The 27,411-nt window shown below is 34.2% G+C and overlaps 1 protein-coding gene across 6 annotated transcripts in view; it reads left to right on the top strand.

Moving 5' to 3' along the window:
* CACNA2D1 (calcium voltage-gated channel auxiliary subunit alpha2delta 1) overlaps positions 1-27,411 on the top strand; it is a 535,456-nt gene that overhangs the window by 439,545 nt on the left and 68,500 nt on the right. For all 6 annotated transcript variants that reach the window (XM_018047284.1, XM_018047282.1, XM_018047283.1 and 3 more), the window contains exons 11-15: positions 2,425-2,583; positions 7,634-7,738; positions 21,705-21,783; positions 22,634-22,683; positions 23,849-23,938. In XM_018047284.1, the coding sequence (XP_017902773.1) occupies positions 2,425-2,583; positions 7,634-7,738; positions 21,705-21,783; positions 22,634-22,683; positions 23,849-23,938 (483 nt within the window). The remainder of the gene's footprint in view (positions 1-2,424; positions 2,584-7,633; positions 7,739-21,704; positions 21,784-22,633; positions 22,684-23,848; positions 23,939-27,411) is intronic.

Raw genomic sequence — 27,411 nt, 5'->3', positions numbered from 1 at the left:
CCTGAACCTATCCCTTCTCCGTCCACCGAGACACCCATGTCAGAAACCTGGCAGTCATTCAAGACACCACTCTTTTCTTACTTTCCACCACCACTGCCTAGTGATTCTGTCTCCAAAATAAGTTTTGGATCCCTCTCTTTGACCACTTCCATGAATAACAAAATCCCTTGGTCTCCTAAAGCTAAGTTACTGCAGTAGCCTTCTCCTTATTTTTCGTCCTTTACATCTTCCTCACCTTAAAACTACTTCCCAAACAGCAACTAGGGTGAGCTATTTAAGTTCTAGGTTAAATTATTTTACATTTGGCTTAAAACCTTTTGTAACTGGCTGTTCAATAGAAAATATGTTCCTAATTGTTCAGCATTTCCATCAGACACTGCACAGTCCATCCCTGCCTCCTGCCTGAGGTCATTTTTATATGACTGAGCTAAATCTCCATTTTCATGTTTCCCTAAGAGGGTTTTTTCTTTTTTTTCCTTTCTTTCTCTCTGTCACCTAAGGGCCTTTTTGCATGTGTTCATTTGTCTGGAATGTTCTTCCTCTGCTGTCTTCAAGGAAACATTTCTTTGGAATCACAGGAAATGCCATTTCTTGGGGAAACTTTCCTCCCACTGCTCACAGTCTGAATTAGAACCCATTATCTCTTAGAGCTTAATATTATATGGCTTTACAGAGCACATCATGACTTATTGTAATATTTTGAGAGGTGCTACATGGGTGCTTAAAATCCCAGACTCCTGCCACAGTGCTGGCTTGAATCCTGATTCTCTATTTCCTGTGTGAGTATGGGCAAGTCTTTTAACTATGCTTAAGGTTTCTCATGGATACTAATAACTTAATTGTAGATCATTTTAAAAGCAGAAATGCTTAATATTTGTAGAGAAAATAGTCAATGCAGCACAAAGCAAACCTTGTGTATGTGTGTGGATAATTTACCTCATGTCTGAAGGCACAGGGCTCTCGGCTGGCACACACAGTCCGGAACATAACAACAGGCTGCCAGTGAATGTTCACTTCATAGAGTGATGAGTTGTACAGTTCATCATGTTAGTGTTCAGGGAGGACCTTCAGAGAAAAAAATAATGATAGTTGTAAGAATATATAATCACTATGTAAAATTTATGTTTTGGCTTATGATCCACTTTTTTTTAATTTATTTTTTAATTGGAGGGTAACTGCTTTATAGTATTGTGTTGGTTCTGCAGTACAACACAGATCAGCCATAATTATGTGTGTGTGTGTGTGTGTGTGTGTGTGTGTGAAGTCACTCAGTCGTGTCCGGCTCTTTGTGACCCCATGGACTGTATCCCACCAGGCTCCTCTGTCCATGGGATTCTCCAGGCAAGAATACTGGAGTGGGTTTATATATATATATCCCTTCTCTCTTGAGCCTCCCTCTCCCCCTCCCACACCTATGTTTCTGATCTGAGGATATCTTCAATATTTGATCTGTCTAGTCCCTTTTAGCAAGAATGTTTTTATTATTATTATTATTATTCTATTCCAGATGTGACAGTCTAGCCCCAAGAGCCTAAGGGGCTTGTACACACAGCAGAGGTAATAAATGATAGGATGATCCCCCTCATAGCAGCTCCCTGGTCCTCTTGCTGAAATCTTGTTGTTTCTATCTTTTTGGAAATATCCTGTAAACTATATGAATACTTTGTATATGGTTGGTGAAATTACTGTGGTGATATTTCTTAAAATTTCAGTTTGAGGCAGATATGTTAGAGCCTATTTTCTCCTCCTGCAGCCTCTTTGGACTTCAGGCCCTTATTGCTCACAGCAATAACTCTGCGGAGACCTGCTTGCCCGTTCTCTTGCTCCATGATTCAACTGTTTTCCTTGTATAACCTCTAGAGTGATAGTGCTGAAAGGCCACTTTTGTTCTTGATTCTTTCAGATTACGTTCCTGTTTTAACTCTCATGGTGAGACTACCATCAAATTTCAAATATATTAAACCTCTGTTCCTATCATTCCATGTACTGTATTTCCATTAAGCTTTTCCTTACACAAGGCAAGTAAAATGCTCAGTTTCTCCTTGTATTCTCTGCAGGCATCATCATATCATTTCTGGATTCTGAATTTATTTCATTGTTTGTTGAGTTTTTTTTTTTTTTAATCTAAATGCTCATAAAATTTGAGAGCTGGAAGGGACCTCACATAACTCAAATCCCAAATTTATCATCAGGGAAACCAAACTAGCTTCAGGAATGTAACTGAGAGGCTTAATTACTGTTACAGTAGGAATTGGGGCTTAGATGAAATTACTGTTTGATCTTTAGTGCACCTTTGTTACCAGTCTACTCACTTTTCTTTCTGAAAGAGAAAGCAGTGCATTAGGATTGAGAAGTATAAAATGAATTCAGTGAAAATTACATGATTGATTTTAATGTTCATATTTACCTTTTTACCTTTTGCAGTTTAACAGCAATGCCCAGGATGTAAGCTGTTTTCAGCACCTCGTCCAAGCAAATGTGAGAAATAAGAAAGTGTTGAAAGATGCAGTGAATAATATCACAGCAAAAGGAATCACAGATTATAAGAAGGGATTTAGTTTTGCTTTTGAACAGCTGCTTAATGTAAGTATCAATGCTGTCCCCTTTGTCTTTTATTATTGAGTTATAAATCTGAATTTCAGTATCCTGGTAGTTATAGCTCTGTAGGATTAGGTAATAGTGCTATTTTTCATTCATTTAGAAAGTGTATATATCCAGGCTTTAAAAATCTTTTGAGCTTTTAAAAAAAATTTTTAATACGAAATTCAAATGTAGATTTTTTTCTTATCTCAATTAGTACTATATTTATTTGGAAACTTGTGCTTTCAATCATCAAATGGTTTCTGAAGAAATATTTTAGTTTTAGTGTTAAACATCGGTTTTTGAGTCTTTAGGTTGTTCCTAAATGTATAGAAAGGTCCAACTGGTAAAATCAAAGTGGATAGAAGGATAAATGTCAGAGCAGAGATTCCTTCCAAAGTGAAAATTCCTTTGAATAAGTCATTGATGTCTATAGTTAGTCTTTTATACTCTCCACACCTACTCCCTACCCCATATCATAACAATGTTATAACATGAATCTCATACTGCAGACTAATATTTTCAAATGGCCATGTTGTCTGTTTCATTTCGAACTATTTGAAAGCAGGAGCTATCATTCAGATTTATATCTCTCATAAAGCAATATTATTGCAGTGGTTGAGAATACAGATTTAACCTCTGTCTGCCTTGGTTCCCTCACTGGGGATGTAGAAGGAATGTCCATAGAATCTGCAGATATAGCCAACCACATGAGTGTGTAGTTACTGGGTTGATGAAAAATTAATACATAAATAGCATGATGCTGGTACAGAATCAGCTTATAATTCCTATCAAATTTGCTAAGTCATCGAATAAGCTGTTATATTTAGTCTTTTCTGCAAATTTGATTTTGTTATCTCCTATGAGTATCTTCTAAACAGTTTTCAAGGTCTCTGATTGGATGATGACTCATTCATTTGTTCATTCAGCCAATATTTACCCAATGCCTCACAATTTCCTGTCATAGCACATTGATGAAATTATAGAAATAAGCAAGAAAGACCATTTGCTCTCAAGAAAGTTGAGCATAACTTGCTAAGTCATCATTTCTCATATAACATGTAGTGCTGTTACAGGGTATTCATAGTGTGTTTGCTCAGGGTATCTCAGGGAAGTGGCTCAACTTACCCAAAGAAGTCAGAAAGTTGTTGCTTTTCCTTGAAAATGGGATTGTGAAGAATGAGTAGAGTCTAGATAGATAATGAGGCGGGTGGGAAATCATTTCAGATTAAAAGAACACCAGAGATTAAAAAAGCACAGAAGCATGAAGGGTTGTGCACATTGAAAGAACTGCAGGTTTGTTGACATGGCTGGGCCATAAGCAGTAAAGGAGAAATGATGAGAATGGAAGGGCCATGAGCTATCCTTAAGTGAGGTATGTAAGAGCAAATGGAAAGTTTGCGGTAGGAGAATGATATGGTCTGATGAGTGTTCTAAGTTAAGAAGCTGTTGTAGAAATCCTGGTGTTGGATTAGAAGTGATGTTAAGGTGAGGGACCAAGTAACTATTGGAGTGGTAGGAGGGGTTGCTGAGAAAGGAGTGGGGGTCACTCCAAGTTCTCTGAACTGGAAAACAAGGTGGAGGGTGGCCTAGGAGTCTACATTAAAGGAAGGTGAGTGTAGAATTTTTGATTATTTGGAGTTTGAAGTAGTATTTTTCTTAGGTACAATTAGATAAGCAAGTAAATAGTAGAAAAGCAAAGAAATTCAGCACTGCAGTTTTCAGGGGAAATTGTCTTTGTTAAAATTCATGTGATTATTAAATGATGCATGTGCATTAATAAAAATGAAAACTCAAAACTTTTGAAATTCAAGGACAGGTAATTACTAAAATAGGATATATCCTTTCTGCAGTAAAGGAATGTGAGGGCTTTTCATAACTTCTTTTTCTCTTGAGTCAATAATCAAGTTTTCTAGAGCTTAGCATTTTAATTACCCTTAGTGTTGTCAATTGGCCTCACTCATTCCCTCATATTCAAGTTTTTGTTGTGAAATGATGAGGAGGCATCTCAAGCCTGATGTACTTCTTCACAGGCAGTTACAATACGTGGGCCAGGTTAACTCCCACATTCATTATTAGTTACTTATAAAATATGGTCTAACCTCTATTGGCCTCTCCTACTGCCTTTGTAAGTTGTAAATGATTTTTAACATGTCCTCAGCTATTCCTGTAGTAAATCTCATATGTTTTGCTTTCCACATGTCTCTTAGGTATTACAATTCTTCATTTAAAAATAATTTTCCCAAATGCACAGCATGCCTTGTTGAGCTGAAGCATGTTTTGTCTTTTTCTTACACACAGTACCATTCCTTGTCTTCTGTTTGTCCTGGCACGGTTTACCCTTAAGATCCCTGAATCAAGTGTCCAATAGAATTAGACATTGATTTGAACTAGTCTTCAGTTAGCATTTCATAAAATATTGACAAATATATGAGATGGATTTTTCAAAAAAAGTTTTGAATGTGTATATAATAGATGCTCTGCTGCATAGCTACATAGCAAAGTGTGCTATGAAATGCCACACTAAAGTAAATTACCAACCCTAGCCACTGTATTTTTATTGACGTAATCAAGTTTTTCCTTACCTTAATTCCTTCTAAGCCAATTTTGTATAATTGTTGTGACAGTGTGATTCTTTAGATAGTTGCAAATCCAGTGAGAATTTGCTGAGGTAGACTATTCTACCACAAGTCCTGAGGAGTCTACTTAGAAAAAAAAATGTTGAAAACAAAACATTTCTTCATTTCTCCTTTTGTGAGTGTACTAAAAATGAACAGCAAGATGCAGTGTGCTAACTTTGATATTTATATTCCATAATAATAATACTCCCACTATTTAAAAAAATGAAACCAAGTCCTGTGCTAAAAACTGTCACTTTTTTGAGATGGTCTTTTAAGTAAATATTATTTTACCCATTTATATATGCAGATAGAAAAGATAAGTCATCAGAAAATTTAGTTTTCGATTCAGGGATTTCAACACCTTTCACAAAAGTATATTGATGATAAAATATGTAACTATTTTATGGTCAAATTTTCAGATAATTACCTTCCAAGATAAGAATGGTTTTTGAATGTGATAAATAGAATTAGTCACTACTTGAGTTTTCACAATGCTTAGTTAAAAGCTTTAACTGCCACTGGGCTAATGGCCTAGTCAGTGGAGTGAGAATATATGAAACAGGATTTTTTCATCAGGTAAAACAACATACTGTCCTCATTACTTTTTCCAACAGGAAATGTGATTTACCTTTTTTGAAAAATAGAAATAAGGACCTTCAATAAACTCAAACACTATTGGAGAATTAGTGATTTTTAGACTGTGTTGTCGGAGAAGGCAATGACACCCACTCCAGTACTCTTTCCTGGAAAATCCCATGGATGGAGGAGCCTGGTGGGCTGCAGTCCATGGGGTCACTACGAGTCTGACATGACTGAGCAACTTCACTTTCACTTTTCACTTTCATGCACTGGCGAAGGAAATGGCAACCCACTCCAGTTTCTTGCCTGGAGAATCCCAGGGACAGGGGAGCCTGATGGGCTGCCGTCTCTGGGGTCGCACAGAGTCGGACACGACTGAAGCGACTTAGCAGCAGCAACAGCAGCAGTCCAGTAAAACCATAATCACATGTGGGTGTTGAGTGCTTGCAATGTGCATAGTCTGAACTGAAACGTGTTATAAGAATACACTGAGATTTTAGAATTTACTATGAAAGAAAAAATATTTATTTTCTCAATTTTTATATTGTTTTGATGTTAAATTGACTATTTTTGAGTGAGTTAAATAAAATATATTATTAGAATTTCAGATATTTCTTATTACATTTTTTAATGTGGCCATTAGAGGGATAAAATTACAAATTAGCTTCAGATTTTATCACCTTTAAATATCACTAAACTAGAGGGCTGACATTTCAAAGAAGCTGAGCAGTCATTAATTAGTGTGATTTTTTTTTTCTTCTCAGCAATTTTGCAAACATATTTTACAACATTAGAAAGGCTGAGATTATAATTTCAGGCCTCAAAGAAGCTCAGCTTTGTATATTTCATGTGGCCCTTTGATGCTAATCCATTGTTTTCCTAAGTCCAGCTCTTTGAGGGACCTTAAAGAAAATGTAAGAGAGGATTTAACATTGGAATTGAGCCTTTCAGAATTAGAACATATGTGGCAGGTTGAGAGCAGATAAAACAATATTCTGAAAATAGCTGTCGACATTTACTAAAATATGAAAGAGCACTATGTGTTGGGATCAGCATTACAATTTCAGAAATGTAAACTGAATAAAGTAGGAGGAAGGAGGAGTAAAGAGACGAACAAATATTTGTAAATGGATTAAAAATATACATGAAAGGATATGTATGTTTTATTATTTTTTGTTTCTGGTATATATTATAGAGGTATAGAATTGATACCATGTCCATTAATCACTTTAAAACCCAAGTATTAATTAACCCCTGAGAGGTTATTATGTATTAGGCATTCGTTCAGACAAGGAAACTATTGAACAAAAAAGACAAAACTTTATACCCTTTTGGCACTTATGACCCAGAGAGATGTTATGGGGAGGGAGGTGGGAGGGGGGTTCATGTTTGGGAACACATGTAAGAATTAAAGATTTTAAAATTTTAAAAATAAAAAAATAAATAAAATTTAAAAAAAAACAAAATAACAAAAAAAAATATTCTATTGGGGGAAGTCAATAATAAAAAACAAACAAATTATATACTACATATAAACAAATGTGAAATGCTGTAAAGAGTACAGCTTGGGAGGGCAGATTGCAGTTTAAAATGCAGTTGTTAGGAAAGTCCTCAAAGGTTAGGTAACATTTGATCAGATACCCAAAGAAAGGGAGAGCGGTGGGTGTTGAAAATGAGGCAGAGCCTGAGTAGGGAGGCACAGGCCTGGCTTGATCCAGGAACCTGTTCTTAGAATTGACTATTGAACAGATACTTCAGTCATCACTTGCAATCTGCACACACTTTCCATTTTGCTTTTATACTGCCTCCCTTTTACTATGAATGATATACAATTTTATTGATGTATTTTACAGTATAATGTGTCTAGAGCCAACTGCAATAAGATTATCATGTTGTTCACGGATGGAGGAGAAGAGAGAGCTCAGGAGATATTTACCAAATACAACAAAGACAAAAAGGTGAGTGTAATTTTTCTGATATTTTAAATTTAATATTAATTTAGGTGGTTTTAAGAGAGTACGGCAAGAGTGGTAAGGGAAGATGTTTTTGGTTAAAACATTAGTGTGCTGACTATAAAGACATACAGCTCATGCATTATATGCCAATCACTGAATTAAATGTCAAATATCTTTTGTGAAATTCACAAGTACTTTATGACTAATTTATTAATAAAATAATTTGAACCTATATAGAGGCCTGTATAGAGGCCTATATAGAATATATTTGTTTCTTTTTTACTGCAGAGAAAAGTATTGTACAAAGGCCTGTTTTGAAAGTTCACCAGTGTAGCTGAACCTACTGATACTGTGGAAGATATCAAATGTAACTATTTTTTCTATCACTCCTACTGTCAGCTTAATTTTCTGATACTCTCCATATTTTATAAGAGAGCAATGATTCTCAACTTCATTTCCTTAAATGCCAAGAATCCATAAATAAGTAACGAAAAATTATAGCTTACGTCTTATGCTTTCGGAACTTCAACAGAAATAATATATTTCACAAGGCACCCTTCAGGGTAAAATGCCCATCAACTTTGCTTTTAATTAGAAGTCTCATCATTGGCTCATCATTAATGCTAAAGAATTGTTTTATGTGTGTGTGAAGGATTAAAAAGAAGGAAAAAGGTAAATTAATACATTTAGGTAAATATACATAAGTTATATATATATTGGCAGGCAAAATACTGTGGATAATAGGGTAGAGTATTGATGAAAATTTTTGAAACACTTCAAAATACCAGTACTTTCAAAGAGTTGACAACATACATATGTATAACTTTGAATTGTTTACAAAATGTTTTAATACTCAACTCTTTGAAACTGCATATGCTATTAAAGTATAATGTCATATAAGTTTAATGTAAGGGTCAAGTTTTTTTAAACATCTAGTGACTTTGATTATATAGAAGAGCCATTCCTTTTGAAAAAGTTGATAAATAGACTGAACTGTCAATAGCCTATAAATATTTTGAGTGGTATCTTGTTATTGTGAATATTTGTTTCAGAAATATCATCAGAATGAAAAGTAATGGGAAAATACAGATGCATTAAGATATAATGTAGCTTTCTTACTTTGTTTAGTAACTACCACCCATTGTTCAAAATTCAGGGCAGTCGCCACCCCTGGAGGATGTCCTGACATCCTTTGCTCCCACTTCATGGTTGTTCAGGTGCTTGTGCTCTGATCCCACAGCACAGTTTGTCTGACCCTCCCTGTCTCTTCACACTGACACTACCCATGAGATCTTTTCTCTGGTCACCCTCTGGATGACAAGGTCCCACATGACTAGGCCTCTGTGTTGTTTAACTATGAACTCTTAGCATCCTACAAGAAGCACGGATTCAGAGTTAATTCTCAATACATGGCAATAACTAAAACTTGAGAGTGTCTAACAAAAGTTGGAAGCATGATTTCTATTATAGAACAAATTCATAATCATAAAAAATAATCTGGGTTAAAGAATATTTCACTTATTTAAATATTCTCAGTTATATAAAATTGCCATGTTTTAAAGAATTCAAATGTAATAAAATAAATTTAATCTAAATTCATTTCTATTAATATAATACATTTATTTCAGTATTATTCTAATCATACACTGATAATTTGGAAAGGACTTTTTAGCATCTTCTTGTCATAAGTTTATTTTATTATCTTATGACAGAGGTGCATAAGTACAAGCCCCAGTGCTTTTCATTTTTTAATGAATATAAGTTTAGTTAAATCACCTTTTCTTTAATTTTGATATCATCCAAACTAACAGCAGGAATCATTCAGCTCTGAATATTTTTCTTCAAAAAGGAAGAGTTTCTTAAATATGGAAATGAATATTGCATTCTGTATTGCAATTTGTGCCAGAGATATATTTTAATTTCAGAGTACAAAAAAGTTTAACAAGTTTAAGTAAAAGAATTTAAATGTATAAAAAGAGAAAAACAATCAACTTGTTATTTATTTTTTTCTTCTCTGAAAACTCTTTTTGCATGCAGAAGTAACATTATTGTCTTGGAGGCATATCATAATTTTCACTTTTTCCATAAAAGAGATTTTATGTCATAAGGAAAACAACTGTATCCTACCCTCCATTTTCACAAATTGTCTAGTTGATTGAATAAGTGAAAAATTTACTAGTTGAAAGCCATTTTTCTATGTATATATCCAAAAAATGTCCAATCTAAATATTACTATCTTGAAACACTGCTTCTCATCTCCTTCACCTTTTATAGGAACTCCACGTTTTAAACAAAGTCATTTTGTGACATTCTAAACCACGTAAGAAATGATTCATATCACATTCACTTCTTTAAAACTTATGAATCTAATCTGTACTCAACAGTCTTGCTGTTTGCCTGTTAATAATATCTCTCTGCTGTAAGGACACACACTTCTCCTAAGGACATAGAATTTTTGTGAATTCCAAAGAAACTTTGAAAATTAAGTTGTCAGTGCTTTCTATGATTTTTAAAATAAATGTATAGTTAGCTAAGAAAAATTAAGATGTCCTTGGAATTAGAAACTACATTTTTTTTAATGGGAGTCTAATTTAGGGGCTGTAGCAAAGTTCTGTGATATACACTCTTATACATGTATACATATTTACATACACAGGCATATGAACACACATTTATATCTGTTTTAAGTGGACATTGATTCTGTCAATCATATCTCTAGAAACAAGGGACCATGTGTGGAACTTTGGCTTAGCTCTCTTATGTAAAGTGCTATGAATAAATTTCAACCACTGACAAGCGGTTAAAAAGTGATCAAGGAATAAGGAAATAGAAATCTGAACATAAACTAATTTTTTTTCTAAAATCTTTGCAAATTTGCTAAGAAAAATTAGGAAAAATTAAGACAGTCAACTCTGGGTAAAGTTTTGCACACAGTCGTGTGCATACATACATTTTTTTTTTACAGTGGAAGAGCTAAGTCATTATTTTAACTTAAGGTTAGTAAAGGGATATCCAGACAGAGAAAGCTTATAGATACAAAACAGAGAAAGGATAAATGATGGAGATCCTTGAAAGAGAAGGGATTGAGAAATACAGAGCACAGATTTCTGAATTAGACAATTAGGAATTGTATTTCTTAAAACATTGTTGGGCCATATTTCATTGCACTCTGCTTCCAAGTTCAATGGCTTTTTAAAATTTTCTAATGTGGAAAACTATGTTAGACAAAAAATTTGTCTCTTGGTATTTGCATGTTCTTATCCACTAACAGTGATGATAGCAGACGATTTTTAAGTCACTTATGTTTTTGAGTGTGTTTGTATTTTGTCAAGACAACATTACACAGTTAATTGTTTATGCCAAGGGTGTATGTATGCAACTAGTGTGTATAAGAGAGATTTTTCCATCATCTTCAATATGTCTTCAAATGGTTTGGGATGAACTGTCAAACCCTTTCTCACTTTCCCTGCTTATTCTGACTTCTCTACCTTCCACTCATCCACCCAGTGTGAAATATTTGCTACCCTCAGACATGTGGATGCATGGAAGATCCTTGTCTATCTGTGTCATCTAAGGATGTGTATGACCAGTTATTTACCTGTAAAATTCATATATATTAGGCAATAAATTTATCAACTCAGAACTTAACTAGCTACATTTTCTTTCAAACAGCCAATGTATAAAACTGAAATTTGATAGGTAGTAAAATAAAAATTTTCAGTACATGTAAAATTCTATATTCAACTATAATTTTACTTTAAAACATGCCCCTTAAGATAGACATTCACTTGTAGCTTAAAAATATTGAAATTGCAAAGTCACAAAATTTGGAGAGCTTTTAAAGAAAAAAAATCAGAAAACCTCTTTTTGAATCCTACTTTCTCCCCAGGCCTCTTGCTTGGCATGAATGTGACTGAATGCTTCATTTAAACCCATTAGTCATCCAGATGACATTAGAAATCATTCAGAGCAACCCAGATAGGTGTGATGAGGTCCACCCATAGAACTGATGAATGAGCCTGCAGATACAGAGCACAATTTAATGAGGCCAAAAGGTTTGAGAATTAGAACAAATTGTTTGGGTTCTTTTGAAATGTATTACTCTTGGGAATTAATCTACCTGATTATAGATAGGTACAGCTTAAAACGGAGTCCATGTTAATCTCCTCACACAGCTGTTCCACATTAAAATGCATTCACTTTCTAATCTTTACCTGCAACTCTGCCATTCCTTAGGGCTCAACCATGTGTATGAGACTGCCTTAAAAATGGAGCCAAAACCAAAATGAACTTTATCATAGATTCCAAACAAATGAACAAAGGAAACTGACACCAGACACAGAGTTGAAAGATAATTCCCAGGTCTAGCAAAAGTAAAGATAACTTAATTTTCTGTAGATTAGCAAAGAGATCGGTTAGCAATATACACTTAAGATTGTCTAGCCAGCTATAAAATTGTTCTTGGATTCTTAGGTTAATTCTCAGAATTAATCAAAAATAAAAAGACATTCAAAAATCTATAAAATGAAAATTTCAAAATAGCTAGTAAACTAAATGAGAAGAATAAATGAAAAATGCATATGATAGATGTGGAATAATTTTGTAAAATAAAGAATGCATAGCTAAAAAATTATAATTGCCTGACAATAGATGCTTTATTTTGTAGATTCTTTCAAAAATGATTGGCAGTCTTTCTAATTTTTGTCAGATCCAGAAGAGAAATAATCCGTAGCCTACAAAAATCGAAAGCAAATCACAAATGGCTAAATCTGTATATGTATATAAAAATATATATATTTTCACTTTTATACAGTAAAAGTGAAAATCATCAACTACTTTTTCAACTCATGGTAGGAAAAATAATTCATGGGAAATAATTCATTGCCTTCTTGGTAGTCTCTGCCTAACTTCTCCATCAGGCAAGAATGAAGCCTTTGGAAGGAATGTTCAAACCTCTGATAATAGAGGATATTCAGACTTGTGGAATATTTAATACTGTTTAGAAATGCACTGCTTTTAAAAATTTTCATGTAATTTGGCACTTTCAACCATTTCCAAAGGATTTTCAGTTTTAGAGTGGAAACTATAGCCGTGTTCATAAAAACCAAATATATTACTTGTGCTAGAGTTAAGGTATAACTAAAAACAATAATTTTAAGTTATATTGGCCCTGCCAGTAGATGATCAACTTAAAATTCATGTCGTGTGTATCTGTGTAGTGTCCTTCTCTGACAGATTTGTTTACATTTGTGTTCTTTGAATGAAATTAGTATTGATAATTCATTACCTAAACTAAGGAACAGTTTCTTTGGGTCTGAGTATTACCTACTTCCACACATTTTACAGCATCCTTAATTTGATGGCTAGAACAAATCCATTGAAAAGTGAGAATAAGTATTACATTAAACAGAAAGTATATTAGGCCATAGAGTGCCACAAATACACTTGAAATAATTTCTAGGTAGAATTGTGCCACCTAAAATTAGGATTGCCTTTTGTTGATGTGAAATCACAATACCAGGAAGGGCATTCTGTTCTGTTTTTCCTGAGGCTGTCTTCTCAGATTGAAAGCTCTGCTTGCCATGTAGCTCCACACAGAGATCTTCCCTGCTCAGACTTTCTAGAGTGGTCCCCTTTTCCTATACACTTCATTATTCTCTATTTCAGTACCATCTTTCCTCTTTGTTTTCTTTCTCCCAGATTACCATTTTTAAAAAATTATTTTAATTATGTACTTATTTACATTATCTTGTACTCTCTTCTGTTGAAAGCTCTAAGAGGTAGGGGTTGTATCAGCTTGTAAACCTACCATTGACTCCTTAGAGGCTAAGAAGGGCTTGATGCACAGTGGTTGCTGAGTAATTACTGAAGATGCCCAACATAAATGAATAAATGCAAATATGCAATTAATAATCTCCTATAGTAAACTAAGTCTAGTCAAGACTATGGTTTTTCCCGTGGACATGCATGGATGTGAGAGTTGGACTGTGAAGAAAGCTGAGTGCTGAAGAATTGATGCTTTTGAACTGTGGTGCTGGAGAAGACTCTTGAGAGTCCCTTGGACTGCAAGGGGATCCAACCAGTCCATTCTAAAGGAGATCAGTCCTGGGTGTTCATTGGAAGGATTGATGCTAATGCTGAAACTCCAATACTTTGGCCACCTCATGCGAAGAGTTGACTCATTGGAAAAGACCCTGATGCTGGGAGGGATTGAGGACAGGAGCAGAAGGGGACGACAGAGGATGAGATGGCTGGATGGCATCACCGACTCGATGGACATGAGTTTGAGTGAACTCTGGGAGTTGGTGATGGACAGGGAGGCCTGGCATGCTGCGATTCATGGGGTCACAGAGTTGGGCACAACTGAGCGACTGAACTGAACTGATAGTAAACTATATATAAAACATTCATATATGATACTCAATAGCTTTGACCTTTTACAAGAAAATAATTTAAAATTATATGTTTTCCTTATAAGTGGGATGTTGTTGTTGTTGTTGTTCAGTTGCTGAGTTGTATCCAACTCTTTGAAACCCCATGGACTGCAGTGTGCCAAGTTTCCCTGTCCTTCATCATCTCCTGGAGTTTGCTCAAACTCGTGTCCATTGAGTCAGTGATGCCATCCAGTCATCTCATCCTCTGCCATCCCCTTCTCCTCCTGCCTTCAATCTTTCCCAGCATCGGGGTCTTTTCCAGTAAGTTGGCTCTTCTCATCAGGGTGGCCAAAGTATTGGAGCTTCATCATCAGCATCAGCCTTTCCAATGAATAATATTTGGGGTTTATTTCCTTTAGGATTTACTGGTTTGATCTCCTTGCAGTCCAGTGGACTCTCGAGAGTCTTCAAAACCAAGCATCAGTTCTTTGGCACTCAGCCTTCTTTATGGTACAAATCTCACATCCATACATGACTGCTGAAAACACCAGACTTTGACTAGATGGACCTTTGTTGGGAAAGTAATGTCTTTTTGTTAATATGCTGCTAGGTTTGTCATAGCTTTTCCTCCAAGGAGCAAGTGTCTTTTAATTTTATGGCTACAGTCAACATCTACAGTGATTTTGGAGCCCAACAAAATAAAGTCTGTCATTGTTTCCATAGCTTCCCTATCTATTTGCCATGAAGTGATGAGACCATATGCCATGATCTTAGTTGAATTTCAAGCCAGCTTTTCACTCTCCTCTTTCACTTTTATCAAGAGGCTCTTTAGATCTTTGCTTTCTGCCATAAGGGTGATATCATCTTTATATCTGAGGATATTGCTATTTCTCCCCACAATCTTGATTCCGGCTTGTGCTTCATTCAGCCCAGCATTTCACATGATGTACTCTGCATAGAATTTAAATAAGCAGGGTGACAATATACAGCCTTGACATACTTCTTTCTCGATTTTGAACCAGTCCATTGTTCCATGACTGGTTCTTCTTTACCTGCATACAGGTTTCTCAGGAGGCAGGTAAGGTGGTCTGGTATTCCCATCTCTTTAAGAATTTTCTACAGTTCATTGTGATCGACAAAGTCAAAGGCATTAGCATAGTCAATGAAGCAGGAGTAGATGTTTTTCTGGAATTCTCTAGCTTTTTCTATGATCCCACAGATGTTGCAATTTGATCTCTGTTTCCTCTGCCTTTTCTGAATCCATCTTCTACATCTGGAAGTTCTCGGTTCACTTACTGTTGAAGCCTAGCTTTGGAGGACTGAACATTACCTTGCTAGCATGTGAAATGAGTGCAGTTGTGCAGTAGTTTGAACATTCTTTGAACCCATGAACAGTATGAGAAGGCAAAAGTGGAATGTAGAGTAAAATTAATGTTCCACCCTTGTATATGCCATTTTACAATTAGGGGGACTTAAGTTCATATAAAAAACGATTTTATTGATGCCACCTCTCCTTTCATACTGATCAGTCCAACACATAGTTCTTCATGAGTATTCTCATTATTTGTGTCAGTGAAGTATTTAGCGTTACCCAAGAGGAACATCTGAAATAACTATATCACTTATGTTGTGACCTCTCAGCTGACAATCGTCTCTGCAGAGCTAAATTGCTTAGAAATGAAATGTATCCATAGCTTCTTCCTCTGTTATCAAATCCTGTCAGTGCATGCAGATAGAAGGGGAACCTGAACTTACTCCCTTATAATCTTAATATGCAAGGATGATTTATTGTAATTGTTAACATTTTTAAACACGACCATAATCCCAAGGGCATATATCTTTGTTATATACCCACATGCAAGACATGTAAGAGAGAGATCAGCTAGGTCTTTAAGATCATGTAAGCAAAAACTACTGCATTTCCTTTTCCTTTTTAAAGTTGCTCGGTGTGATTTACTGAAACAAACTCACTGGTCACTTACTAAATTTGTTCCTTTGTCAGGCCCTGGGAAATTCCATACAGGCATATCTTGTATGGACACAGCGGCATTTAGACAGTATCTTTTTCTTTGGAGTTTAATCTTAGATGCAGTAGAGCAAATGAAATTTGTCCCTCTGGGAAGGTATTATTTCAAGTTAAGTTCTTTTTGAGGCGTGAAAATGGAAAATGTTACCTCATTGAATTCTGATGGTTTGACTATAGAAGACATTGTAGTCGTCATCATCATGATGTCATCTTTATTACTGTAGCTAATATTTATTGTGCTTATAATTTTCCATATAATACAAAAGCTTTTCATGTATCACTTCATTCACAGTTGTAATAGCCATATGATAAAAAGGTTTTTATCACCATCAACATCGTCCCCATTTTGGAAATAAGAAAACCAAAATTTGAGAAGTTTAACGAGCTTGCTGAAAGCTATACAGCTACTAAGAGGCAAAATCAATCATTTAAATGTTCAGCAGTCCAAATTTCATAACCTCATGTGGAGTGTGCTGGCTAGTCCTGTATCTCTCTCTCCAGGGCAGCCTTGGGGCCATGCCAGTCATCATTTGCCCACCCAGGATCCTTCCTTCTAGTCGGATAGCAAGACTTCACCACTAAGGAACATGCTTCTCACAGCTTTAAGAAGCTAAAATGGATTAAACCTAAGCCATCAAATCTTTGCAGACTTGCAAGAACCTTTCAGATCACTGGGCTTTATAAAATAAATTAAGTGTGAAAGGTACATTTGGACATTTTTATTTATTTCATAATGCTATAAGCCTAGAGATGTGGGTTATTTTAAACGCTGTGGATCCTGGTGTACTTGTGAATTATGAAAACTACTGTAGAATTTTCTCCTAAAATATTCAGTCCAATCTAGTATTTTTATAGGCTTATTGCCAAAAATTTTAGTACACACAGTAAATTAATAAAACCCGTTTCTGACATCGTTTTTCTAACAAGATTCGATAGCTGAAGTTTTTATTTTAGTTTTATTGGCTTTCTTTCTTCATAGTCTCATTTCCATTATTCCTTGGAGATTTGCCTATTGTAAATTAAACTTGAACTCTGGGTAACTGATAATTGTTGAGGTGACAGTTTCCAGTAACTGGGTTCTGCTGGGAAACAAGAAATTCCTATGACTTTTAAAATACTTTGACCCTGTGGTTTTGGAAAAATCTTAATTGAAGACAAGTATTTTTGTCTTCAACAAACAAGACAAAATAAAAAGCAGAGTAACAGAAGTCTAGAACTAAAGGATACATCAGTAGTGTATTTTAAGAAGCAAATCAGTGACCCAATTTGCTGGTAATTAAAAGTTTTCTCTGGTCAAATAGGCCAGGCTTAACATGTAAATTATAATTCAAATTTACATTTTGGAATTATAATTTTCTGTTCAGAGAAAAAATGATTTTTGGACCAAGTGAAGGCCAAATTATATAAATTGCAACTAATACTAGAGACTGATTTTTAGTTAAGTTTAATTTTATTAAACTTGTTCTCAAATTTCAGTTTATTTTGTGAATATTCTTATATAACTAAACATGAGTCAATAATTATTTTTTTTCCTCTAGGAATAATATAGCATATAAATGATATGTGTATTATACATACTTTAACTTGCCTGAAGAAATTTGTTCATCTTCATTTATCAAAATACTATGTAATAACAGCAAAAAAAAGATTACGAATTTGCCGTGATATAAGTGTGATGAAACAACCCATAATTATGAATGCAAGGCTTCTATCACTCTGGTTTTGGCTCTACTCTGTTATAATGAACTAATTTATATATCAGATGATATAAAAATGTGTCTTATATCCCTCTGGGAAAACATTAAGACCACTCACTTAGCTATTGAATTTTTTTCATTTAATAAATATTTATTTTCATATCTATATAAAGTACTGTAATAGATACAATAGTGCAATCCTAAAACTGTTTTAACCCAGTCCAATGTTTATTCAGTTTCTAACTTCCCATATTATTTCTGTTAGAAATCTGGGCTCCAGCAATGTGAAAAATATTTTTGAAAGCCATCTATAGCTATGTATGTTTCATATATGACCCTCACAGAAGTGAACATTCTAAAACATAGCCTATCTAACATCAACCAGTTCAGGATCATTTAGCAAATTTTCTAGGAATATTACACTTAGAACAGTGAGTCTTCAGTACGTACTTGTTCTATGGATCTAGTGTTGTGATTATAAATGTACTACTAGGCATAAGTAAAGGAATTTTTTCTCCGCAAAAGCTGACTTTGCTTTCATGGAGGCCTGATTTAAAGTAATTTACTTAATGGAGACTTTAGATGAAATATTTAGCTTGTGTGGCTGCACATTAAGTGTTTCAAGGTTTTGTGTTTTTTTTTAATGTCACTTTATTTGTTTTTCTGTAAGACCATGTAAAGAAAAGACTTCTGAAAATACACATCTTTGAGAATGTAATTTACCTTAATCTCTAAATTGTGCCTGTTTCAAGGAATCACTTTATTATTTTATTTCCCCAAATTTATAGCTAAAGAAGAATGGTACACTTAAAGAAGAGAAAAACATCAGACTGAGGGGACAGCAAACACCTCTGTAAACTTGGCATTGGAGTTCATTAACTCTTCCACAGGGTGGCAGTCATATAGTGTGGAATAGGAGAGTGAAAGTAAAACTCCCAAGTGGAAAGTTAGAGTTCACAAATTATTTTTTAAACTTCATCAATTCATTGTATATATGTACTATGAAATGTTGAGTATCACACCTGCTTGTGAAATCAATCTAGTTAAAATCTTATTACATAATTCAGATGTTTAAAACAAAGACAAAAGTCAGCGTGGTACAGCACCTGGGATTAAAGTATAATATTCATGTGTATCTTTTCATTGTCATAGAAAGAATTAAAAATTTATATTTGATTTATATTAAACTTTTTATATTTGATATGATTTATATTAAACTGTTCTCAATCAAATATATATATATTTATCAAGTCATTTAAGAAAATTATAAGGTAATCTATAAAATCATTATTTACATGCATATGTTTTGTGTATATGTATATCTACCAAGAGACAAAATAAGTATTTTAGATATACTAGAAACATTTTGTAATTATTGTAATGGTAAGACAGTTGCTGAAACTATAGAAAGGGTGAATTTGTAATTTTTAAGATTTTAGTAACCATTGGGAGGATGTTTTCAGAAAAATGTCTTTAAAAAGATCTATCACAAGGCAAATATAACTTGCAAAGTGAGTTAAAAATTATACATTTGTAATATGGGAATGATTCAATCAGTTCAGTTCAGTTGCTCAGTCGTGTCCAACTCTTTGAAACCCAGTGAACCGCAGCACGCCAGGCCTCCCCGTCCATCACCAACTCCTGGAGTTTATCCAAACTCATGTCCATTGAGTCGGTGATGCCATCCAACCATCTCATCCTCTGTCGTCCCCTTCTCTACCTGCCCTCAGTCTTTCCCAGCATCAGGGTCTTTTCAAATCAGTTAATGCATCCTACCTATATTCAAATAGACAAGGAAGGACCTCTGAGATAAATGAATAAAGATAGAGAAGAAAAAGTAAAAAGAAAAAAAGTGTGTATTAAACTTTTATTAAATTATAATTAAATATGACAATGTACACTTTGACACCCAGCTCTGATTCTAAATTCTTTAATTTGAACAATACCTGAGGTTTCCATGTAGGCCAACAATTAGGGTCAGGCAAAACTTCTGTAGTAAAACAAATAAAGCAATATGTTTTGTTGTTGTTTTTTACTAGTATATTTTTTTGCCTGTGTTGTGTTTATTTGGACTGTTTGAATAACATCAGTCAAAATATTCACATGGTATATGTCTGTGTATGTCTAGCCTCTATGTTATTAGAAATGCTTGATTTCTAAGGATGTAGATATGTAATAATAATTCATTTAGTCTTATTCCTTTATGTCCTTGTACTGGAAAGTACTTTATGGAAACCATTTTACTGGAATACTGTTGTGGTAAGAGAAACAACAGACAAAGCAGTGCTTTAAATTGAAAATGTGAGACATGCTTTCAAATGTTAATCATGAAAGTGATCCCCGGGTGCTTTCTAGAACATCTGGATTGTTTCCGTGTCCTGAATTCTCATGACAATTGTTTAAGGTATGGCAATTAAATTGAATTATCAGTAGGGTGGCCAACCTGTTCATAAAAATAATCCATTTAGGAGTAATTTTAACTCTGTTAAGTAGTAACACTCCACTAAAATGCATATCCCCCAAAATGACCAATTGAAGATTTTAGGAAATGAAACTAGATTTTTGTATTTTGAAGGATTAAGGGAGAGAGGGTAGTAAGTAACACCAACTTGGGTAGCAAGAGAGGGTAACACCAACTTCTGTTAAGCTAGAACCAGTCACCTGTCTTTACAGTTTGGGGGGATTAAAACTCTGATGTATTTACCAAATGCCTTCTTGCATAACTAGCCAAGGCATACCTGGATGAGTGGCTTGAGTGAAATTTACAAGTGAAACAACACCCTCCCAAGTGTACTTTCTGGGGCGAGGGTTGTTATGATGTGATCTCTGTGTGGCCAAGACCAGCAAAAGAACAGAGACCAGATGTAGAATCTCTTGAGATTTGTCCTCTGCAGTCGTATGTGAAAGATGAAACAGATGAAACAATTAGAAAATGTCAATTCAAACAGTCAATCGACATGAATTAGGGAAAAGCTCTTAACATAGTTCAAACCAGACCATGAATTCATGGAAAAGTGCTTTTCTGCATGTTTATCTTTAGAAAAAGCTAAACTGTTGAACTTAGAGTATTGGTTTTCTCTGATTACTAAATTGGTAAAAATCAGTGTAAGTAACCATTTTATTAAATATTTGTTGACCTCACTGAATTTATTTTCTATACTTTTATACTATTTAAATTCAGTGCCTTCCAATGAATATATAAATTACAATAATTAAACAGTATCACAATTACATTTTAAAATATTTGCATATTAGAAGCAGTCAATATTTTAATTCTTCTAAAAAATGCTCAGAGCTTAAAATATTTATTTATATGTTCCAGTCATCTTTATAGAAAGTAAGTCATATGACTAATATCATACTCATACATATGCATATTAAATATTTTCATGATGTGAAAAGTAGTGAAACCATCATTAAGTATAATGCTCTAAGCAACTAAACATAGAGTGACCTCCTTTCTATATAGATTTTTGTAACCTTGTACCTATTAAGTAGGATTTTTTTTTTTTTGCAGTGACTAGATAGACATGTGAATAGTATGTTTTAACTAGGTGAGACAGCTGATGTTGAGGTGAATCTGAAAGATGCCATTTCTACTAATGAAACCTTAGTCATGATCCTGCCACAGAATTGGGATATGATGCAGAGCACCTAAGTACTAACTTAAATTTAGTAACTAAAGTCTATATTTAGAGTAGATTATGTAGTTTCTCTCTGGTGCCTTCCAAGTGATTTAGCAGCCTCAATTTTCTTGTCACATAAATTAACTGAAAAACATGCTTTTATTTATCTTTTATTTTAGCTCTTTTGTTTTGCCTTTCAATTAAATTTTATGCAGCCTAACAGATACCCATTTTTAAATTCATCAGGTCCGTGTATTCACATTTTCAGTTGGTCAACATAATTATGACAGAGGACCTATTCAATGGATGGCCTGTGAAAATAAAGGTAACAAGTCTGTTTACATGACCACATTTTAGAATAAGAAGATGAATTTAGTAGTTGTTACTTCTACATATTATCATTTAAAATACTCTAAAGTTGTAGCTAATTTTTAAATCGAAGCAAGAATAAGATATGTTTTCTCTAGAGAAAACACACAAGAAACATTGACATCAGTGTTACATTACATTATAGTATTACTTTGACATTATAGTGTTATATTTTATTGAATTATACTGATTCTGATTCTGATCAAATATAACTTTGCATGAAGAATTAAGAATCAAATAATATCTGAATTGTATAAAACTTAGATATCAGAAAGTATAGCATTATATGGTACTTTTTTCCTGAGTGGCTAAATTATTTTTTAAATATCTTATACATTCCTAAATAATTCAGACTTTGTATAGTGAACCTATATTTCATTTATACTCAGAAAAAAAATGTTGTTTGAACAATGCTACATGACAATAGCAAGAGCCTAGATTTATCCTCAAAGTTATATTTTGGCAGATATAAAATTATTAGATACCCATCATTGTATACTTTTAATTATTTCTCCAATGAAAACAATTTTTGTTGATAATAGGTTTTCTACTGCTTTCTAGAAAAATGACATTTATTTTATACAATATAAGAAATGTAGTGAAGTTTCTGATAAAGCTTGTGTATTTGCTATGAGTTTAGGTTAATCACACATTTTCCAAACTGATCAGCGGTATTGATATTTTAGTGTTTGCTGAATTAGAAGTACTCAGTTTCTCCTAGAAAGCCATAAAATAGTTCTGTGTATTTTATTATATCATAATATGTAAACATATAAATCTGTTGTATATATGTGTGTATATTTCAGGTTATTATTATGAAATTCCTTCCATTGGAGCAATAAGAATCAATACTCAGGTATGGTTTTTTAAAACTTGTTTAAAGTGTTTTTTCAAACTAAGATATTTCTCTGCTCCTTTAAATATGCTCAATATGAAGAAAATAGGTGAAAATGAATAAATGATTGATGTATTATATGAATAAATAACTCATACTATTACATTTGTAATGAGTATCATGGTAATTTATTGGTTTTTATTTCATTAAAGTTCCAAGTGTTTTTAAATATCTGAAACTCAGACAAAGATGTATAATTATGTTTGTCTTCTCCTATTTTAAAAAATCATAGAAAATAAAATCATTTACTAACAATCTCATCATATAATTTCAACTTGTTTCTATAGCAAATCATTTAACTGAGTTTCCCCAAATTATAGGTTCAACACAGAAAATTAAACAATAATTACTTGCAACTTACAACAAGGAGATGGTTTTTCTACAGCCATTCAGTTGAAAACATACTTGTTAAATAGGTAGATTGAACCAATAAGTTAATTTAAATGTAAATTTAAATATTCATAAATTGCTGTTTAAAATCATTTATTCAGTTTTAAACATAACTGAAAGTCTACAGAATAGACTAAGTCAAAATTTAGCCCAAATAACATGGCTTTTGTGGAAATGAATACTGAATATGTTGAGTTTTGAAATGAAACAGCAGCTGCATTCAAGTCTGATGTCTAGTTTTGGCACAGTATTTCATTTATTTTTGATATGTTTAAATGTAGTTTTGAATTTCAGCCAAACAATCTGTGATACGAAAACAAGTATGTGGCTGCTTTATTATTTCAAATTTGTGCAGTTCCATCCAGTAAATCACAGAGCCTTAAATAGTTTAGATTAACATAAAACAATTCACAGGGAACTTATTTCACTTATCCTTGGCTGTACCTCAGAAAGAGAATGTTTTGTTAGGAGGAAAAAAAAAAAACTGTGGTAGATACATTGTATAAATAATACAAGTCAAATATTGTTAATTCTGAGTATGCAGACATATCATTTATGGAGTACCCAGAGTAGAAATTGAATGAGTATATGCTTAACACTCAATAATTTTAATTCTATCTTCATTTTTACTCTAGGTAAGTTTTTCTCTGTGGAGTTGTTGTTGTTGTTGTTGTTTTTTAAAGAACTGCATTCCTAATTATCAACCACTTAAATTTTTTAATGTGTTTTTATATAGGAATATTTGGATGTTCTGGGAAGACCAATGGTTTTAGCTGGAGACAAAGCTAAGCAAGTCCAGTGGACAAACGTATACCTGGATGCACTGGTAAGCTTGGCTGTTCAGCCCAAAACTGTTATAACAAAAGCACACAGCTAACTTCTGTTTCTCTCTGGCTTCCATTTCTCTTTTTCTCTTCATGAAACCCTTTCAGAATTCCTTCTATCGCACCTTCTTTGCTAGAATTTACATAATTTACTTAAAAATCTGGACTTGTGTGCAACAGAGAACCAGAGATGTAAAGTGTTATTTTTCATTTGTCGTTGAGGATATAGAGTTTCAAACCTCGAATCTTGAATTTAAGATCATTCTAGTAACTTTGTGAAGTTTTATGTAAAAAAAAAAAATCCTAAACTCACATGAATTAGTAGATTTTGAACAAGAATTGTGAAGAAAGTATTTTTAAAGTAGATTTCAGCTAGCAGAAGCTTGAAGCCCAGACAGTAAAGAAACTGCCTGCGGTGCTGGAGACGCAGATTCGATCCCTGGGTTGGGAAGATCGCCTGGAGGAGGGCATGGCAACCACTCCAGTATTCTTGCCTGGAGAATCTCCACAGGGTCGCAAAGACCCAGACTATGACTGAGCAACTAACACTTTCACACTTTGAGCTAGCAGGAGTCTGTCTGCTGTCTCCTCCATATTTGAGATAGCCTCCATATCTTAAACCAGACTCAACAAAACTCAGAAGTACTTGCAATTAGATAAACAAATATCTTACCCCACCCTGGAACAATCACAAACCTAATCACCTCTTCATATTATAATTTCTTGCTTTAGAGTCAACCCCAAATATTTATGGAAATAGCCCATTGAAGTGATACAGTCTGGTGTGAAATAACAAATAAAAACATGTTTAGTTTTCCACTGCACAGTGGGAATTGTAGTATAGGCATGCCATCATATTTCAGAGCAGTGGTTCTTTCTCAACTGGGGGCAATTTTGCCCCTCAGATCACTTGGAGATATCTGTAGGCATTATTGATTGTCATGACTGGGACAGAGTTTGCTCTGGCATCCAATGAATAGGTGTCAGGGATGCTGTTAGACATTCCCACAATGTACAAGAGAATCACACACATCCCCAACACACGCACGCATACACATACACACAAAACAAAGAATTATTCAGCTCAAAATGTCAATAGGGCTGATATTGAGAAATCATATTTTAGTATAACTTTTTCTTTCCTAATATGAAAGTTATAAATAGTAATAAGATTTATTCATATGCTTAACTTAATTAGAGAAGACTTAATTAACAATTTTGCTAGTGTAACATCAGAGAGACTTAAAATAGTAAGCTCTGAAAAATAGATGCTGATTCAGTAACCCCTTTTCCTACTTGGAGTTTAATTATATGCTGATACTACTTTCCTGAGTACAGTGATGAACCCACAGGGCAGAATGCAATCTATTTAGAAAGAATTACTTATCATTTGGTTCTTGTAAAATAAACATATACAGGAAGTTTAGGAGAAAAACAGTCACTATTAGCAGCAGCCTTGCACGCTAAGAATGATAAAATGAAGCTTGCTTACCTCAAGCCCTTGCTAAAATTACTGTCCAGTGTTCCTTCTTGACATCACATATTTATTTAAGGTCACATGGTCATCTGAAGCTGTGGTCAAAATGTTTCATGCATTCAAATCCATCACAGGACAGAGTATGATAGGAAGAGTCAATAATTATTCCCTCTTGTATTTCCTATGAACCAGAAGTTCATTAACCAGCATGTCTGCATTGTTGGTAAGGTTCTTGCAGATAGCATAAATGACTTTAGGAAGTGATTTTAGTTCTGAATCTGCTGTTCTGCTAGCTGAGACTAAATGTAAAAAAAAAAAAAAAAGGACAAAATGAGACACATTAATTGACTGGTCAGTGGATACATAGTGCATTCTTCTAACTTAAGACTCAAACATGACCCATTTTTATTTCCAATTACTTGTTTATAGTCTTTGCACATAACACATTCAAAAAATAATCTGGTCAGATTCACAGTTATTTTTTTAAAGAAAGGTAAAATATTGCAAGACAAAATTTAATAAACATAATGAGAAAAGTGAAAAGAACTCTAAAAATCAGAAGAAAGAGGCCACATATTTGGTGATAGAATAAGGTTAAAAAGATGGTGTTGTTTTAGCTAAATATATGAGTCTACATAAGGTTTCTACAATTGGTGATGTATAGCAGTATGAAAATTGGACAAGTGCTATGTATATTGAAAGGATGATAGTTTGGTCACTTTTGCAGATAATGGAAGATCAGACTAAAACCAAGACTGGGACTGTATTGTGGAGGGTTCATTTTATTTGGGAGATAAAGTAAGATTCTTTAGATGAAAAGAATTGCTCTCGAAAATAAATATCAAATAAATTCCAAGAGAGCAGATATCTTGTTTCATTTCTCTTCTTAGTTCTCTAGAAACTTGCACAGTGCCTTGGAATTGAGTGCAGTTTATATCTATAAGTTTGTCTAATATGTTAGAAGCCTTGTATCTCCTTTGGGAGCACATATTGCCATATTTAGAAAAAAATTTATTGTATTCTGTGTCAATGTGAAAGTGATGCAAAGAAAAAGATTGCTTCTATTTATGCCATGTTAGTTAGTTAGTTCAGTCGCTCAGTCGTGTCCGACTCTTTGTGACCCCATGAATCGCAGTACGCCAGGCCTCCCTGTCCATCACCAACTCCCGGAGTTCACTCAAACTCACGTCCATTGAGTCGGTGATGCCATCCAGCCATCTCATCCTCTGTCATCCCCTTCTCCTCCTGCCCCCAATCCCTCCCAGCATCAGAGGCTTTTCCAATGAGTCAACTCTTTGCACGAGGTGGCCAAAGTACTGGAGCTTCAGCTTTAGCATCATTCCTTCCAAAGAAATCGCAGGACTGATCTCCTTTAGAATGGACTGGTTGGATCTCCTTGCAGTCCAAGGGACTCTCAAGAGTCTTCTCCAACACCACAGTTCAAAAGCATCAATTCTTCGACGCTCAGCTTTCTTCACTGTCCAACTCTCACATCCACACATGACTACTGGAAAAACCATAGCCTTGACTAAACGGACCTTAGTCGGCAAAGTAATGTCTCTGCTTTTGAATATGCTATCTAGGTTGGTCATAACTTTTCTTCCAAGGAGTAAGTGTCTTTTAATTTCATGGCTGCAATCACTGTCTGCAGTGATTTTGGAGCCCCCAAAAATAAAGTCTGACACTGTTTGCACTGTTTCCCTATCTATTTTCCATGAAGTGATGGGACCAGATGCCATGATCTTAGTTTTCTGAGTGTTGAGCTTTAAGCCATGTTACCATTCCTAAAACTGTGCATATACTCAATATATACACAGTTGGTCCTCCATATCTGTGTCCTGTGTCTATAGGTACAATCATTGCAGATTGAAAGTATTTAGGAAAAAGATTCAGAAAGTTCTAAAAAGCAAAACTTGATTTTGCCAGGCACTGGCATAATGTTTGCATAACGTCTACATTGTATTTACAACTGTTTACATGGTATTTGCATTGTAAGGG

Source organism: Capra hircus, chromosome 4 (genome assembly GCF_001704415.2).
Source record: "Capra hircus breed San Clemente chromosome 4, ASM170441v1, whole genome shotgun sequence".
Lineage (NCBI taxonomy): Eukaryota > Metazoa > Chordata > Mammalia > Artiodactyla > Bovidae > Capra > Capra hircus.
This window is presented reverse-complemented; position numbering and strand designations above follow the sequence as displayed.